Raw genomic sequence first — 18,088 nt, 5'->3', positions numbered from 1 at the left:
GGGACCCCGCACTGTCCACACCCCTGGGACCCTGCACTGACCACCGCCCCGGGACCCCGCACTGTCCACCGCCCCGGGACCCCGCACTGTCCACCGCCCCGGGACCCCGCACTGTCCACCGCCGCGGACGGGACCCCGCACTGTCCACACCCCCGGGACCCTGCACTGTCCACACCCCCGGGACCCTGCACTGTCCACCGCCCCGGGACCCCGCACTGTCCACCGCCCCGGGACCCCGCTCACTGTCGATCACCCCGAGACTGGACGGGACCCGCACTGTCCACATCCCCCAGGACCTGCTTACTGTCCACTTCTGTCCCCGGGACTCCCTCACTTTCCACGACCCTGCAGACTGGCCGGGACCGCTCACTGCCCACCACACACACTGCCCGCTTCTGCCCCGGGACCCGCTCACTGGTCAGGTCCCAGTACTGACCGAGACCCGCTCCCTTTCTGTAACTGCCCGGGGACCCGACTGGCCGAGACCCTCACCCTTCCCGCATCTACCCGGGGCTGCACACTGGCCAGAGCCACATGCACTGTCCACACGCTGTCAAGGACCGACAGGACAGACTGGCGGGGACGCATGCACTGTCCGGGTCTCGGACTGGGAGACCTGCACCTTTCCCACACCCACCTGGGGCCCCGCACGGTGGCCGCACCACTCACTGCCCGCATCTGCCCTGGGCTCTGCACGGAGACCACACGCTGCTCACAGATGGCCAGGACCCCAGCATCTACCCCTGGGCCGCACACACTGGCCGGTGTCTGCAGGAAGCAGCTTGGGGCCCCAGGCGAGAGGTCCTGTGCCCTTCCCTGAACACCTGTGACGCTGTCCACGGTGTCCTTGTCAGGAGGTGCAAGGTTCAGGGCTGAGCACTCGCTGGGGTCCACACCCAGCCTCTCCGTCGGCAGAAGGAACGTGGCACAGAGGGGGACAGGCACTTGTCCAAGGTCACACAGCTCTAAGGGACAGCCCAGTCTGGACGCAGCCTGGGGGGGGGGGTGCAAAGGAAACCGGAGGTGTCCCTGGTGAACGCAGGCGGGTGAGGGGCCTGGCAGGTGATGCCTGTGGTTGGGGTTTGACACAAGGCTGAGTTGAGTGGCTTGCTCCCTTCCCCAGGCGTGTCCAGTAAGGCCAGTATCACAGTATAGGGGAGACTTCGAAGAAGACCACGCTCTTTGATGTGAGCGCTGGGAGGTAATGCGCAGTTGGCAGTTAGAACTGCTCTCTGGCGGCATCTCTAGCAAGGGCTGGCAGGGAGAGGGGCCCGAGCAAATAGACATGGCAGATGGTCGGAACCAAGTCGGTGATGCTCTCCTCACCAGTGCCTTGTAGAAAATCGGCTGCAGTGCGTCTTAGCATGCCCGGCTGGTAACCACAGTGGAGGCAGGAGAGGTGGTCCTGCCCTCACTCAAGGTGTCAGCCCTGGAAGGCTTGTCAGGCAGTCCCACCCTGTCCCGCAGGGTCCCGGTGGAATTGGGTCTTTATTGGGGGAGAGTAGCTTTTCAAAAAGAAATGGTACTCTCAGGACCCTTGGTGACTGAAAACGTTGTAAATTTATTTTTTTTCCTCATTCAAGTTAAATATTATTCATCTGAGTTAGTTGACTTGTCTAATTTCAGAAACTACTATGTTTTGAGGTTCTTTGCCCATAACACTATTCACCTAATATATTTTCTAACTTTGATCTTAGTTTTCTTTAATTGTACTAAGAAATTTTACATGATAAAACTGGAGCTCTGGGCTGGTCCTACGGTAGTGAGTTCTCAAAAACTATTAACATAAGTGCAGCTAATAAAGTTGGGATACAACCCCTGCTGCTGAGTTTGACTGGCTTAAGAAACGTTGGATCTCTGAAATGAGAATTGTTGGTTTTTAATGTCTCTGTTACTCAACACTTGAAAAGCGGATTCTTTTAAACTTGGTTTTTACTAAAAATTCCTTAAGGCAGACCATTTTAATACTTCAGGTTAGCTGCACAGTATTCTTAAATTCTCTCTTCAATATTAAGTTGGTTGGAAGGTGCTGATGATGTACTTAGATCTGAAGATGGGGAAAGGACTTATTAGACCCTCTTTAAAGTCATGGGCTGTGCCACTTAGCTGAGAAGTGAGTCTGCTGAGGTGGAGTCCGGTCTGAGGAAGTGTTGTTTAAAGCAGTCACTGCCCATCTCCAGCTCTGTCTGCCTGTAAACCTGGAGCAGCTTTTCTGACACTGGGAGGAAGCATTTCTCCAAGCTCTGCCTTGCTGGTGACCTCCCTGACGCCCCCAAGACAGAGGTTATTTCCTGGTATATGTGATGTTCACTTAGTACGTGTAACGGCATAGTGAACTTTGTACATGGGACCCGTAAAGGCTGCAGCAGCCCGCTGATGTTTTGCTGTGGTCTCTGGGGTCCTTCTGCACTTGTGCGGGATCTCACTCAGGGAGGATGCCACAGCTGACTTGCAGGGGAGCCTCTTGAAGGCTCCGTGTCCCGGACCAGGCTCCGCATCATTGCCTGCCTGGCCTTGAGACTCCATGGCCTCTGCCTCGGTTTTCTGGAAGTTTCCTGAGGGAAGTCACCCAGGAGGTTTCTCTGAAGAGCGTGAGGATTCATTCAGATACATACTCTGAACCTCCAAAATAGGAACGGCCTTGTGTGTTCACCTTTCTGGTTTGCTGTGAAACACACTCGTGTTGAAAAGGCCTCTCGTCTGCAGGATGGAGGACGTGCATACAGCAGTTGAGGACGGAGTGTTTCTGCATGAGATGCACTTTTCTTTCACTCTGTGACAAGTCGTGAGGAGCAGCACCATCTCAGTGTTCTAAGGTCTGACTGACCGCTCTTACCCGGCCTCTCCCCTCCCCTCCTGCGTCCCCTCAGCATGTCAGGTGCATGCGCTCCAAGTGGGTAATGGGCAGGGAGCGGATTCCTCCTCTGCACTGCTTGTGGGGAGCAGGCGCCCTTGGAGCAAGCACACAGTCCCTGATGGCATTTTGTTGAGCAGGGGCGGGGTGTTAAGCTGGGGAGAAGGGTTAGTGTCCTTGGAACCAGTGTTATTACGACCTGTGTCCTGTCAAAGGGGGAGCCTCTCATTTTGACCGGGTGAGGCACACAGATCCCAAGTTCAGCACTTGATGGGTACTAATGGGAATAGAATCGTCTGAATGACATTCTAATTGCTTAGTAACCATTAGAGATGGAGATGAGAAGGGGTGTCATTCCTTCCTTGGGAAGGAGGAAGCACATGGGGAAGTCTTATTCAAGAGAAAGGCCTTGCCTTGGCGCTCACACACTTATGTTTAAGTACTAACCTGTGGATTTAAAGGGTGAGTAAGTAAACAGGTTTACTGGGGGACTCTTGGTAGATATCTGAAGTCTCCATTGCCCTCAAATTGACTGCTGTCCCTTGCCTAGGAAGGAGTGGGTGTTACTAAGGCATACAAGAGAATGAATACCTCTCATTAAGCATCAGTCTGATTGGAGTGAGATTCTGTTGAAATGCACTGTGTTTTAACACTGGCGGTGGTGGTGGTGGTGATGTGCTGTCTAGTTGCCTGCGACTTGTAGTGAGTGACCATATGTACAGCAGCTCTGACCCCCGCCCGAGCCAGTCTCACTAATACTGACACACCAACCCCTCATTGCCCCATTTATTGTATCAGTCCATCTCATCCCGGGGTTGTCTTCTCCTGCACCATCCCTCCACCCTTCTCCAAGGACTGGTCCCTCCTGGCCACATGCCCATAGTATGTGAGATAGAGCTTCAAAATTCTAGCCTCCAAGGACAAAAACTTGGTTTCACTCTCTCCATGAGAGACCTGTTTATTCTCTTGGCGGTCCATGGTATCTTCAAGAGTCTTCGCCAGCACAATTCGAAGGCATTGATTCTTCTTCTGTCATCCTTAGGCACTGTCCAGTTTCAGTTGCATAGCAAATAATTGCAAAGACCATGGCCTGGATTAGATGCACTTTAGTCTCTAGAGTGACATTGTTGCATTTCAGCACTCTGGAGAGGTCCCTATGTGTTGGTAGCTGGTGGGAAATTACATACTTTTCAGGAAAGTGGCTGCACGCTGGCTGGCTAACACCCACGAGACTGTGGGAAGAGCCGTGGACCATGCTTTGCAGCGACATCCGGTCCCCAGAGCTGATGTTGACTGTGTCACTTTTTAGAGCCCATGTGTAGCACCAGCAGTTAGGAAGACATGACAGGGACAGGCCGAGACGGGAGAACAATGTTCAGGAAGTGCACGGCTCCCTCTGGCTACTTGGCAGGGAAACCAGAGGAGACTTGATGGTTTGGTTTTATTTTGGGTTTTTTCCCTTCATGAGAAAATGAAAGTTACCAGTGATCACTGGTATTATTTTATTCTGAGGTTTTACTTTGCTGAATCTGTTGAGTATCCCAAGATTATTGGTGCTGTCGCTGCAGTGAATATGACACAGTTTTTAAGATTACTATCAATTTAAATAGGATTATCTTGAAACAATAAAAATATGCTTTTTATAGGCTTTTTAAAGTTTTTCATCACCTTTATTCATTGTACATCACTCAGATGACTAACATACAGGCAAATTTTCATAGTGGTTATAAGCCTTTCTAACGTAGGTTCTCAAACTTCATTCTATTAGTTGGAGCGTTTCGGATGTCTGTTGTTAAACCTACTACCGGAGACTCCATTCCAGCTCATAGTGACCCTTCATCAGGTCTCTGCAGCTTCCAATCTTTGTGAGGGAAAGCTGCCTTACAGAGCAAGGAACTCTGGCTTCGTGATTGAAAATCAAAGGCTCTATCCTTTCTCCGCACCTATTCATTTTATATTGATATCATTTGAGAAGCTGGGGTTAATGAAGGTGATTTACGTAGCCTGTGCTATACAGATGACACAACCTTGCTTGTTAAAAGAGAAGACTTGAAGCGTTTGATACATAAAATCAAAGGCTGCAGCCTTCAGTGTAGATTGTATTATTATTACATGCTGTCAAGTCACCTGCAACTCATAGCAACCCTGTATACAACAGCTCTGAACCCTGCTCCTTCCTGAGCCAATCTTATTGTCTCTGGCACATGTGTCCCCATTATTACCCCCGTCAAATCCTCACCACCAGGCCAATAATGGTATCATGATAGATGGGAAAAAAGATTGATAGTGTCAGCTATTTCATCTTGCTTGGATCTGTGGTCTACTACACCTTTGGTATACCAGCTGTCAGGAAATCAGAAGATAACTTCCTGCATTGGAAATTCTGCTGCCAAGGACGTCTTCAAAATGCTCAGGGCAAGACTAAGTAAGGTCCACCTGACTGACGCCGTAGTCTTGTTACTTGCTTGCTGGGCACCTGAGAGTTGAACAGTGACTCAGGTTGTCAGAAGAATCCTCGGGGCCTGTGAGCTGTGGTGTTGGAGGAGGGGCCTGAGCATCCCGCGGACAGCCAGGAGAACAAGCAGAGAGTGCGAGACTGTCTCACACACTCGGGCATGTTGTAGGAGAGGCCAGTCCTTGGAGAGCTGGAGGGTTGGCTGAAGAGAAGGAGCCTCAGGAGGGGTCAGCACAGCGACTGTGACCGTGGACTTGGGCACATAGAGATGAGGAGAGTGGCACAGGACAGGGCCGCGTTCAGGTCTGTTGTTCGTTGGGTCACTGTGAGTTGTAGTGGAATCAGCAGCACCTAACGGCTGTCTTTCCCACAGCATGGCTGATGGATTCAAACTCTCAGCCTTTGCTGAGCCAGCTGACAAGTATGCACTGCACTACCACGGCTGGGACCTTGTCACAAAGACCCAGCCTGAGGGCGGTTACACGCCTAACACGGGCTGCGGTCTGGAGAGAAGCTCAGCCGGAGAGACTGGCCATCCTGCCTCGTGCCAGCCCTGTGCAAGAGCTGTGACTCTGGAGGTCACTCCACAGGAATGGCTTTGGGCGATGTGGCATGCAGAGTCCTTTCTTAGGCTGCTTTGGTTTTGTCAGACTCTGAGCAAGTCGCTTCTGAGAGAGCCGAGGTTGCTGCTGTTGGCGGTGTGTAGGGTGCACACACTCCCACCCCCATGCACAGCGTCCACACCCACTGACGCTGTGTCGCCCTGCAGCGGGTCCAGAGGCTGTGAGTCAGGGAGGCAGTGTCCCTCTCCATCCTTGGTCTCTGCTGGTGTGTTCTTGGATTGCGTTGATAGATACGGTCCTAGTATCTTATAAACGGATTGTTTCATCCGTTCTTGTGCTGTATTACACTGTTTTAAGTACAATTGTGGGGAAGTTTTTGTGGCGTTCTCTTGTTACTGGTTTTCCAGATAAATGAATTAGATTTTTTTATAGGGCAACTGTGATCAAGTTCTGAAGCCACCTTTCTTGCTGGATGGAGAAATGCTTTAAACACCACATTGAATGTTGGCGTTGATTTGTTCCCCATGCCTACCTCCTTCATGCAGTGCCTCCGACCTGGATGTCTAAGGAACACTTCATTCTAGCCATTGTCCTCCCTTCTGAGCGGATTATCGTGATGTCCACTGGCAGTTAAAGAGCTGACAGGAGGGCTTTTGAGATGATCGTGCTAGGTAGAAAGCTTTGTGAACAGTTTGGACCTTTCCTCCCTGGCATCTCCCCTTCATGTTTTGTGTTTCTTCCTGCATCCTTTTAGCTAGGGCTCTGAGCCTCTGGAAGCAGCAGGGCCCCTGGGCACAAACAGTTGACACTCTTCCCTCTTGATTGGAAGCCAGAGGGATCAGAAGCAAAACCTGGCTGTCAGGATTGGCGGTTCCAAGGTGACGATAGTGGGACTGAGTCCCGCCCAGCTCTTGATTGGGGGGAGGAGGGCGTAGAACCTGGTGTGCAGTAGGTGCTTGTGAACCGTTTGTTGAATGTTCACAATTTTGCCAGGTGTTAACATCTGTGAGTGGAATAAGAAAGCTTTAGGTGGAATGAGAGGCTCTTTGATTTTGTCCTTAGAAGATGTATTCTGATTTTGTGTCTGTGTCAGGTATTTCTTAGGGAGTGGTGACTGTGTAGTGGAGCCTCAGTAGTTTGTCTTAGGAACGCTTTTGGTTCTGAAGTTTCATGTAGAGCAAATGTTGAATTCAAACAGTGGTGTAGGGGAACAGCCCTCAGCCTAGAGTTGGGGCTTGGGTTCTCCTCACACACTCTGGCCATGAAGAAAGTCATAAGTGCTGCAGGGAGTCAGATGCAGCTAACTGCACTTGGACTCCAGGCTCCTTTTCAGATTTCAGAGTTAAGGCCACAGCATAGATGATACCTGAGATCAGGGACGCGTTTGATTTCTGGAATAGTGTTAAGCACGGGCCTCCGTTTCATTTGAGTGTCTGCCTTTTTGAGCTCTTAGGTTGGACAGAAGTAAAAGTAAACAAAATTGTAGTGTTTCCTAGTGGTCATTGACTTACATATGATATGTATATGTTTAGAGAACAGTAACTTGGTTCTGACATTGATCCTGGCCTTTGTTGAAATGAAGCCTTTTTGTGGACCAGTTTCCTTTTTTATATCATGAAAAATGTGAAAGAAAAGTCAGTAGACTCTTCTCATTTCCTGAGTTTTTATCAAGTAGACTAAGTACTAACTTTACATTTAAGAGCAATTCTAGATTTTCACAATTAGTGAAATATTTCTTTTAATACTTCATGATTAGAGAAATGAAGTAGGGAACTGACACTGTTGGTTTTTCGTTTTAAGAAAGCCTACTTTCCTGTTTTATTTCCCTGATTTTTTTTTTAATCTTTTAGTCTGTGGTGTGTGTTTCATTCTCCTCCTTGTAAGTCGGGTGTTTTGAGGTTTCCCAGACTTGAGCATTTGCTGTGTGCTGACCTTTGGCCTCCCTGCGGTACAGAGCTGGCTGCTTGGCCCCTGACCACAAGGGGGATGGCGTGAAGCCTTGGGACATGACTTGCTGTGAGATAGAGGCATCGCTCTTCAAGCCGACATCGTGGTGTGTGCTTGAGAAACCGTTTATCTGAACCGTTCACATTCTCCACCTGCTTGTTTGTCCTCTGTGTGAGTGGGAGCATACACGGATTCTAATTCAAGAAATAATTTTGAAAGCAATACTACCAACAAATTTAAACTTCTTCTTCTGACACAGTTCACACTGTGGAGAGTGGGTGGTCCGCCATCTATGTGGGTGTCAGCTGGTTACTGCAGGAGCAGGTGTCGCTGAGGAGCTGGTGGGCTGCTCATTGACTGGGATGGCACCCCAAGAACTGGCAAGCAGGTGGAGTCCCTCGCCCACTGGGAAAGTTGCCCAGGTGTCTGAGTGAACTGTGGCCAAGACCTCAATGACTGGGGTTTTCTTTCTTCTGGCCAAGGTGTGTTTCTTGAGTTGTCTGCTGATGGATGGGGAGGGGGATGAGAGAAAGAGAGAGAAGGCTCAGTTTTTGCTGCTTTGGTGGTTTCGTGCCTTGTTATGTACCTGTTGTGTTCGTTTGCTCTTTTTTTCTTTCCTGAAATTTTGGCCTGAGAGACGCTGTCAGTCTTCGTGTCGTGATGCCTGTCCTCGGTCCTGAGTGGTGAACTACGCGCGTCCTGTCCAGGAGCACTTGGAGAACTGCCCCTTTATTTTGTGCTGTTAGGAGTGTGCCCTGTCTGCTTGTTCTCCTCTCTGGCTTGTTTTAACTCCTTCCCAGCACTGTTTCCTTGGGACTCGGAACTGAGCTCCTCAGAATTCAGGGTGCCGGTGGCCGTTCATGTGGGCAGGTTCCTTCTCCTGGGTTAGTACGTCCCAGATGTGGTGAACAAGCTCTTTCCTGGACAGAGAGTCTTCACAGGTGTCAGTCAGGTAACTCTTTACCTGAGTAGCTGTTAGTGCTCTGTATGTAATCTTAGTGAACTTATCACAGCAGGTATAGACCACTTGGATTGTTCTGTTTAATTGCTTCTATTTGGGTAGGCCAAAATTATTTTATCATTTCTATGCAAGCAAAGCCTCTGAAACAAGTACAATTTAATTTGGCACCATTGATTGACTCTGATGCCGTTTGAGGTATGTAGTCTGGTCCAGCAGTTTTACATCAGTTTTACTCCTTCCTAACCCTCCTTCAACTACCATCAGGCCTCATCAGGGCCATTGCTGACCTGCTGTTTGTTTTCCAAGACTGAGTTACTTGGATGACTTTCCCACTTTTCTCCCATGGAGCTGCTGGTGGATCTGAACCATGAGAAAGGTGTGCTGTTTTGGTTAGAAGCCAGTTCCTTACACATTGCCTCCAGATCTCCTGCTTCAGGGGAGGACTTAACCTCCATGCCGACAGCTAACCAACCACCCTGGTGACCAGCCTGGTCAGGGCCAGAGGCCCTTCTTCTGTGCCCCCTTACTGGGCGCTTCTGTCTTTTGCACACACAGACAGGTCTTTGCCAGGTGTGGTCACAAATGCTAGTGCAGGCCCTGATATTGCACTGCGGGATATGTGCAATAAATTGGCTTTTTTAAAACATAATAAAGTTTTTTCATTACATTTTTTCTCCTTCACAAGGCCCGTTGCTCCTCTGAAGAACATTGGTGGTTAAAGAGCTGGGGGATTCTGAGCATTTCTAATCTGGTGTTTCAGAACAAAGAATTCTTGACAAATAAAATCTGCTTACCGCCGCGCAAATACAAATGAGTTCCTCAGGCTTGAAGAGAGGAGACTGGAGGCTGCAGAGCCATCTGTGCTCAAGTGGGGCTGTCGCTGGTGTGGGTGCCCTCGGCTGTGCCACAGAGGCCTGGCTGTTTCAGTGCCAAGAGGTGTGCACACGCACACCAATGCCTGAGGCCGTGGGGTGTCATTTGTCATATGCTGGCCGCTAACTGGAAGGCCAGCAGTTCAAGTCCACAGCTGCCCTGTGGGAGCGTGGTGGATGGTCACCGTGATGACAGTGGACTCAGCTTTGACTTTGTAACTGAGTCAGTGTATACGCTGGAGCGACATCTGAAATCTCAGCTAAGGTTGGAAGTAGGCATTAAACTGCTCCCCAAACTAAAACCAGTAAGAACGTGTGGTGAATGTGGGCCTGCCTCCCTTTTCATTTTCAACTTCTGAACCTTTCAGAAATGTTTCCATCTTCTATAACACATGTCCTTCCCTTGACTGCTTGCCGTTTTTCTCCCTTCAGTGAGAGGGTCCAAGCCTGGTAAGAACGTCCAGCTCCAGGAGAATGAAATTCGAGGCCTGTGCTTGAAGTCCCGCGAGATCTTCCTCAGTCAGCCTATCCTGCTGGAGCTGGAAGCACCACTCAAGATATGTGGTGAGTCCTACACACGGGCGTCTCGTGACGGGGGTCGGGGTGACGGACTTCACGATTAACGGCAACGGCTTTAGAATAAGGGACCTGCTGAGTCATCTAAGATGTGCTTCAGATCTTTAAAAACACTGTTCCCAGGGAGCTCTGGTGGCCTAGTGGCAAGAAGCTGCACTGCAATCCCAGAGATACATGGTTCAAATCCACCAGATGCTCTGCTGGAAAAGGAGGAGCAGTCTCCTCCTGTACCACACACACACAAAATAATAAAATAAATTTAAAAAAAAACACACACACACACAACAGGGTTTCCCCGAAGGAATACAAAGATTGCCAAAGAAAAGAATTAAATGGTCTGAGCTACATGAATATGTAGAAATTCTGTTTCATCTTGAAATAGCACTGATTAAGTCTAAAACAGAACTTGATTCCAGATTAGGGTTCAGCAGTTAGTTGTCTATGGGAGAGATGCAGAGAAACCATATTTTTAACTTATGTGCCATTAAAAATACCCTGTCATCTGAGTTGTGATGAACGCATATTGATAAAGCATCTATGTATGCTTTCAGCATGAAATGCTCTTTGGCACTTTCTAGCAGGGAGAATTAAAGCAAACACGTCGGCAGGTATAGCGTGCAGGCCTTGGTTCAGAAGAGCTCGCTAACACCAGCATTTCCCCGACGTGGTACCCAGAGACCAGAGCTGTCACAGGAGCTGATACAGATCCGCTGGCCTGAAAGGAAAGCCATGCTAGGTGGCAAGAAGGCATTAAGACTTGATTCCACATGGTTAAGTTTTGTGTGAGATGCTAGGAATACTAAATTCTGACTTTTCAAGTTAAGACTTGTATTAGAGGTTCAAGGAATCCTAGTGGCACAGTGGTTAAGTGATTGACTGCTAACCCGTAGGCTGGTTGTTCTAGCCCACCAGCCACTCTTGGGATCAAGATGCAACCGTCCACTCGTGTAAAAAGCTACACTTGAGAACTCTGGGCAGCGGGCTGTGCGCTGGGGTTGGGCTTGTTTTGTATTTAGAGGTGAATGCCTTTGTGTGCTGCGTGTGTAACAGACTCCTTCCTTCCAGGTGACATCCACGGGCAGTACTATGATTTGCTCCGACTTTTTGAGTATGGTGGTTTTCCACCAGAAAGCAACTACCTGTTTCTCGGGGACTATGTGGACAGGGGCAAGCAGTCCCTGGAGACCATCTGCCTCTTACTGGCCTACAAAATCAAGTATCCCGAGAACTTTTTTCTTCTCAGAGGAAACCACGAATGTGCCAGCATCAATAGAATTTATGGCTTTTATGATGAATGTAAGTACTTTGACATCTGAAGACGGTCCATCGAGACACCGCATAGTGTCCCATGCGCCTGCGGTTGCCTCTGTGAGCTTTTAGATGCAGTGCTGAGTCCACCTGTTCTCTGTCCAGGATGTTGCTTTGATCTTGGACTTTGTGAGGTTGTTTGTTTTTTTTCTTGGTACTGAAAACAGTGCTTCCAGCATGTGATGATGTCCTGGGCCTCTGATGACAGGACATCAGGAAGGAATGGTCTAGGGGCAGGAAGCTGCGCTTCAACCCTGGAGGCGCCTGGTTTGAATCCACCGGATGCTCTGCTGGAGAAGGAGGGGTAGTCTCCTGTGCCAGTCGGATCTGATTCAATGGTACACAGCAAGGGAAGAAAGGACTGGTCATGGGGGCAGTTGCGGTGCGAGCACAGCTGACCTGTAGTTTTGGCCCTTCGTGCAGTTTCATAGCATAAAAATTAATGATTAATAATGATTAATTGGTGATTTTTACTAAATGTTGCGAGTTTTGCAACTGTCTTCATAGCCCCAGGCAACCAGTCAGTCCCTCTGCCTCTAGAGATGTGCCTTTTCTGGACATTTAATGAATGAGAATCTTGCCGTTTACAAAAGTTGTCATTTGGCGTAGTTGTGTCTTTTGCTAGTTGGTTGGTTGGTTGGTTTGTTTTCCTTCTAGCCCATCTGCCCCTAAGAAATGTATGAAAAGGAAAAAACAAAGCTTGACAAGCCTTATTAATTTTGCAATATTTTATGACCCATTCCGGAGCTCTGTAGCCTAGTGGTAAGAAACTGCAGTGCAGTCCAAAAGGCACATGGTTCAAATCCACAAGCTGCTCTTTAGGAGAAAGATGGGCAGTCTCCTCCTTTGTGATTAACAGCTTCTCAAAGTTTACTGGAGGGTCAGCGATGGGTCTGTTTCTTTGCAACAGTACACCACCACCACATGACTTACTGTGGATTATTCTTTTTGGAGAACCGTAGTAAGCAGTTGCCAGGAATCCTTACTCCTTAAACCCCTGGAGCAGTCTGCTTCCAGGGAGAACTGCCTCGATGTCTGATTTGCTCGAGGGCCAGTGCCCCCATCCCCAGGTTTTTACTGTCCTCCACCCTTTCTGACGATTCCAGTTTGGGATGAGGAGAAGCTTGGAACTTTGAGTTCTGGCACTTAGTGCTGCTAGGATTATACTTGAACTAGGAAGGCAGTGGACTCTGACCTCTCAACGCTGTGTTCATGACCTTGTGTCTGGGGTGTGGTGATGTTCCTTTCATAAGGAAGGAAGGTCAGCTAGCTTGTTTGCCAGCAGTGCATTGTGAGGAGGGTCAGTGTCCTAGGCTTGAGCCTTCCTGCACTGGTGTGTACTTGGGCCCAGACACCTAGTGGACAAGACCAAGGCCCCGGAAGAGGAGGTAGGAAGATTACCAGGGAAAATAATCGAGGAGAATCTGAACTAGGGAACTCTGCTGGCTTAGTAAGAAGCTGAACTGCAAACCTGAAGGCACGGGGTTCAGATCCATCAGCTGCTCCGTAGACATTTACTCCTGTGCAGTTAACTGCCTCTGAAATCCCACTGGAGTTAGGAGTCCATTCCAAACAACAGATCCAGATTCTGGACGGCTGGGACAAATGAGCAGAGGAGACCTTTGACAGTGAGAATGAGGGCATGAGCTAAGGGCTAGCAAGGTGGCCTCAGGCACAGTGAGACTGGGCTTTGTTGTGTTTTTAACACTTAACATGGTGTTTTGACCATTTGTTACAGCTTCTAGCATTTAGAAGTTTAAGACATGTTCCTTTTACATAGTTAGCTCAGCAAGCACACACTTGGGTGTTTTCTTTGACATTCCAAAGATAATGATATTTAATGTGCGTCTCGGTTTCTGCTTAGTACTGAGGCCTGTAAACAGGCTAAGAAAGCTGGTATTGGTTTTGACTCTTGGTCATCGAGGCACATCCGTGTCTTTCCCCTTGGGCCTAGTCCACCTGAGGACGTGAACGTGTCCTTGGCATCCCAGTGCTTCATTATGGTTCTGAGGGTGAAACTAGCCGCAGGGCCCTCGGGTAGCTTCGACCTGCGGGAGAGGCTTCGGGTTAGAGGCACAAACTGCAGTTGGCAGACCTTGTTTTAAAATAGATATCTGGTCTGTGCAGTGCAGATCTGTAACGATGGGGTCAGTGCAGCCCCTTTGTACCAGCCTTCAGTGTGCTGTTGGGAAGGCCGCTCCACGCAGGCCACACCTGCAGCCTTGAAGGCAGGAACACCACTGGTTACCCAGGTCAGACTTGCCTTTCCTTTTTCGTTTCCCTTCTCACGTGTTTTTTTTCTACACTGTTGCACATGTTCCCTGCCCCCACACTTTCAAACCTCCCTTGTCCCAGATTATAGACACACACACAGTGCCTAATTCATATATTCCTTTACAACAGTTCTTCCCCTCACCTGATCTAGTGCAGTGTCCATTATCTGTCAGCTCTTCCTCTCTCACCTCAACCCCTCCATGCCTGTCCTGGTTTATACAGTGATGCTATGCAGGGTTTTTCCTTTTTTGCCTGAGATACTTCACTCAACATAATGTTCTCCAGGCTTCCCTATGTTATGTAGTGTTTTACGAGCTCATTGTTTGGTTTTTTCCCAGTCCACTATGTGAGTGTACCATAGTTTCTCTATCCATTCCTTTGCTGATGGACACTTGGGTTGCTTCCATCTCTTTGCTTTTGTGAATAAAAAGCAGTACACATGGGTTTGCATACTCTTGAGTCATGGCCCTGACTTCTTTAGAGTATATTCTCAGTAGAGGAATTACTAAGTCAAATAGTTATTTCTATTTCCAACTTTTTGAGAAAGCACCAGACCACCTTCCATAGTGACTGTATCGTTTTACTTTCCCACCAGCAGTGAATAAGAGTTCCAGTCTGTTCACAGCCTCGCCAGCACTTGGTGTTTGCGTCCCTGTTGGACTTTGCTGTTTTTGCTGGAGAGTAAGCATTCTGGGGCCAGAGGTCCTAGTGGTCTGGTCTGAAGGAGCCTTAGGGGGCAGGAGTCATAACTTGTGATGGAGGAGCCAGTCAAGACAAGCCATGAGCTGCAAAACCTGGGGTGTGTTGTGATGAAAGACTCGGCCTCAGCGGAGCAGGGTTCCCGAGGCGGGAGGCCAGTGGGGAGAGGCCGACAGGTGAGAGGAAGGCTTGTTCTTGAGTGGAAGGGAAGCTCAGTCACGTGGGGAGATGGCGCCTAGCTCCCTCAGCCTTCTCCACTTCCAGAACTATCCACTGAAGGAAGATTGGGAGTTAGCCTCAGAGCGCACAGCAGGCTCTGAACTGTAGTGAGAGTCAGAAGAAAAGGGTGTCGGCAGACGTGGGACAGGAAGTCCTGTGCTAAGCTCCCAATGCAGCTTACGTGCACCGGTAGAGGTGCGGTTCAGAAAAACTGTTGTGTGGATCAGCTCTCGTTCCAAGAAGAGGTAGAGCTTAAATGGTGATGTCCCTCTGATACCCAGCGAAGAAAGGACCGGCTTGGAATGAATCTCTGGTTTAGGAATACATACTGCTTTGATCTTAGTGTTCCTAGTATGACAGAGACAAGAGATTTGGGGGGGGGGCACCATCAGACATGTCAGTGCCTCAGTGACCAGTGAGTAGATAGACTCTCATCTTCCTGCAAATCAGTGCCGTCAAGTTTCGAGTGCTTCTGTCAGAGCTGCAGGCTGGTTCTAGAACACGTGGAAAGGCAGGGCTGCTGAGGAAAGCACACGTGCCTCTAAGGTGCCATCTGCAGGGATAGTGATTGACAGCATGTCACCTGTGCAGGATGCAGGGCTGCATCTCAGGGGATGCCTACAGGCCTGTAATCCCTGGTCACTGCAAAGGTGCCTGGGGGCTGAAGACTCCTCGCCTTCAAGATTGAGGGGGCCAGGATGTAAGAGACCTCCTGAGTCGCTCATACGTGGTCTGTAGGCAGGAGGTGCTTACGTGTGGGGACAGACTGCCAGACAACAGGCTGCATTTCAGGTCATCTTGTCAAGTAACCTTAGGACTTGATGATAATCCTTAATCATCATGTCTGGAATTCTGATTGAATTCTGATGGAATTGTTCAGTAGTACCTGTGAAAATACGAATTATTGCAGATTGATCAAATGTCTCTTAGTATCCTACCCAGTTTTGCTAAATCCTCTGGCAGAAAGAGCTAATAAAAGAGTTTCTATTATTGTTTATAGGGTAATCATAATATTGGTTTTAGGGCACATTATTCTGAGCCCAAATGTATGAGAATCAGGGTCTTTAACTGCTGCCCTGTCCACAGGTAAAAGAAGGTACAACATTAAGCTCTGGAAAACGTTCACAGACTGCTTTAACTGTTTGCCGATAGCTGCCATCGTGGATGAGAAGATATTCTGCTGTCATGGAGGTGCGTGGCAGGGGCCAGTTCCTGGGAGCTGTGGGTCCCTTACGTCACAGAGCTCCCTGCACACACCCAGGATCATCTGAATACAAGAGTGAAGTCAGGGATTATTCTAATAAAGGGAACTCTGGGCTGTCCAAGATTTGAAAACAGAGCAGAAAATCTACTCCAGTTAAACCATGAACAGCAGTGCATTCTCTGATCCTAGAACCTCTAGAATGCTGATGGTGTGAGCACACATCTCCTGGGCACGCTTCACAGTCTCCTCTCAAACACTTCTGGCTTGAAACCTGAAAGCTGTTCTCTCCCTGCGGTCATTGGAGGATGCGGTCTCTCTCTGAACTGCGATTGGCTGCTGTTGTGCTCAGTGCAGTTCTTTGTAGACTGTAATTAAAGCCGAGATTGAGATTGTAGTGAGCACTGCTTTTCATGTGTGGTCAGGAACTCGACATCAGTCAGAGAGCCCGCGTGGTCCCTTTCGGTGCAGGTGGCCTCCATCCCCTCTGTACTGCATAGGTCTGAGTGGGGGTGGGCATGCACCCTGAACTCCAAGCAGGTCGGCTAAGATGAGGCTCAGGGTTTGAAGCTCTGGAAAGCACCCGTATCCTGGGGTGCTCCCTCTATCCCCCTTGCACAGCCCTGCTTCTGTGCAGGTCATTTTAAAGTTGTATATTCTTCTTATCCCCCACCTTATTGTAGGTTTATCACCAGATCTTCAATCTATGGAGCAGATTCGACGAATTATGCGACCAACTGACGTCCCAGATCAAGGTCTTCTTTGTGATCTCTTGTGGTCTGACCCCGATAAAGATGTCTTAGGCTGGGGTGAAAATGACAGAGGCGTGTCCTTCACATTTGGTGCTGAAGTGGTTGCAAAATTTCTCCATAAGCATGATTTGGATCTTATATGTAGAGCCCATCAGGTACTGATTTTGACTTTTCCGTGTCCCCTTAAGAGCATGTGTGTGAGCAGAGTCCCTTGTTGGTTTTGGTGGGTAGGTATTGCGTTTACAAACATCTCTGGCCGGAGACGACCTGTCAGGCGTCCGGCTCACGGGGACTGGAGGGGGCTTGGCTTAGCTGAAGCGTGTGCATACTCAAACTGGAGCACTTTCTCTCCGAGGTGGTTGAAGACGGATATGAATTTTTTGCGAAGAGGCAGTTGGTCACACTGTTTTCTGCGCCCAATTATTGTGGAGAGTTCGACAATGCAGGGGCCATGATGAGCGTGGACGAGACGCTCATGTGCTCTTTCCAGGTACAGTGCGTCCACGCGTCTTCACACGAGTCCCTGTCTCCCCTTTACTGAATCTTCAAAGAGTAGGTGGTTACTTGAATTGACATTTAGGAGAAATTTTTGTTTTCCTCTTACCAGTGTTTCTACGACTTGTTCAGTGTGTGGGCCCCTTTTAAAAAAAGGAAGGGGAGCGAGTGTGCGTGTGACTGAAGAAATGCAGGCCACGGGCCCTTCCTCCAGCCTTGCTTTGCCCTACCTTCATAGGCTACCGTATCCATTCCTTAGGCTTCTGACTCTTCCTGTAAATCAGAAGTGTGTAGTCACTGATTTTCCCTGGAAATGAAATCCCTGCTTGCGTGTGAAAGGGGAAGTGCCGTGGCTGGACACTGTTTACTAATTGCTCGCGGTCTCTGCTGTCAGTGCTACACAGCCTTTGCTGATTCACCATGGCATCGTTTGGAACAAAAGCGTTGTTGACACAGAGTGGCTGTAGTCTTTTTCCTTTGTTTATGAGGATTACTTTTGTACAACTTGCTGCTATCATAAACTTGAGTGCAGCCCCTGAATTCCTACAGCAGGCATCGAGATTCTGTTAGCTGTCCTGTCCCCCAGAGGCCGAATGATTTGTCTGAGTGTGTGCGTGTCCTCTGGGAGTGCACTGAGGGGCTTCCGTCAGGCTGAGGGCTGGTTCCAGAGGGTAGTCATAAAGCGCGTTGGGCACCTTCTGCCTGCCGTGGTTAGACTAAGGGTTACCGGCGTCTGGCAGGTTTGAAAGTGAGGGAGGTGGTCCGGCGGCTGTGCTGGAGGGAGCTACTGCCGGCAGATTGGCTCTGATAAACTCGAGCTGAGGGTGTGCGCTGAAGCATTCTGTCCTTGGCGTCTTTTCAGATTTTAAAGCCTGCAGAGAAAAAGAAGCCGAACGCCACCAGACCTGTAAC

At 49.1% G+C, this 18,088-nt stretch overlaps 1 protein-coding gene across 1 annotated transcript in view; it reads left to right on the top strand.

The window, feature by feature from the left end:
- The window catches only part of PPP1CC (protein phosphatase 1, catalytic subunit, gamma isozyme), a 19,596-nt gene that overhangs the window by 553 nt on the left and 955 nt on the right, over positions 1-18,088 (top strand). The window contains exons 2-7 of the mRNA XM_006894668.1: positions 10,085-10,216; positions 11,294-11,524; positions 15,815-15,919; positions 16,613-16,836; positions 17,037-17,171; positions 18,039-18,088. The exon at positions 18,039-18,088 is cut by the window's right edge and continues 5 nt beyond it. Coding sequence (XP_006894730.1) covers positions 10,085-10,216; positions 11,294-11,524; positions 15,815-15,919; positions 16,613-16,836; positions 17,037-17,171; positions 18,039-18,088 — 877 coding nt within the window. The remainder of the gene's footprint in view (positions 1-10,084; positions 10,217-11,293; positions 11,525-15,814; positions 15,920-16,612; positions 16,837-17,036; positions 17,172-18,038) is intronic.

This window comes from Elephantulus edwardii, unplaced genomic scaffold (assembly GCF_000299155.1).
Source record: "Elephantulus edwardii isolate Elephantulus edwardi_28Jun2011 unplaced genomic scaffold, EleEdw1.0 scaffold00148, whole genome shotgun sequence".
In the NCBI taxonomy this organism is placed as follows: domain Eukaryota; kingdom Metazoa; phylum Chordata; class Mammalia; order Macroscelidea; family Macroscelididae; genus Elephantulus; species Elephantulus edwardii.
This window is presented reverse-complemented; position numbering and strand designations above follow the sequence as displayed.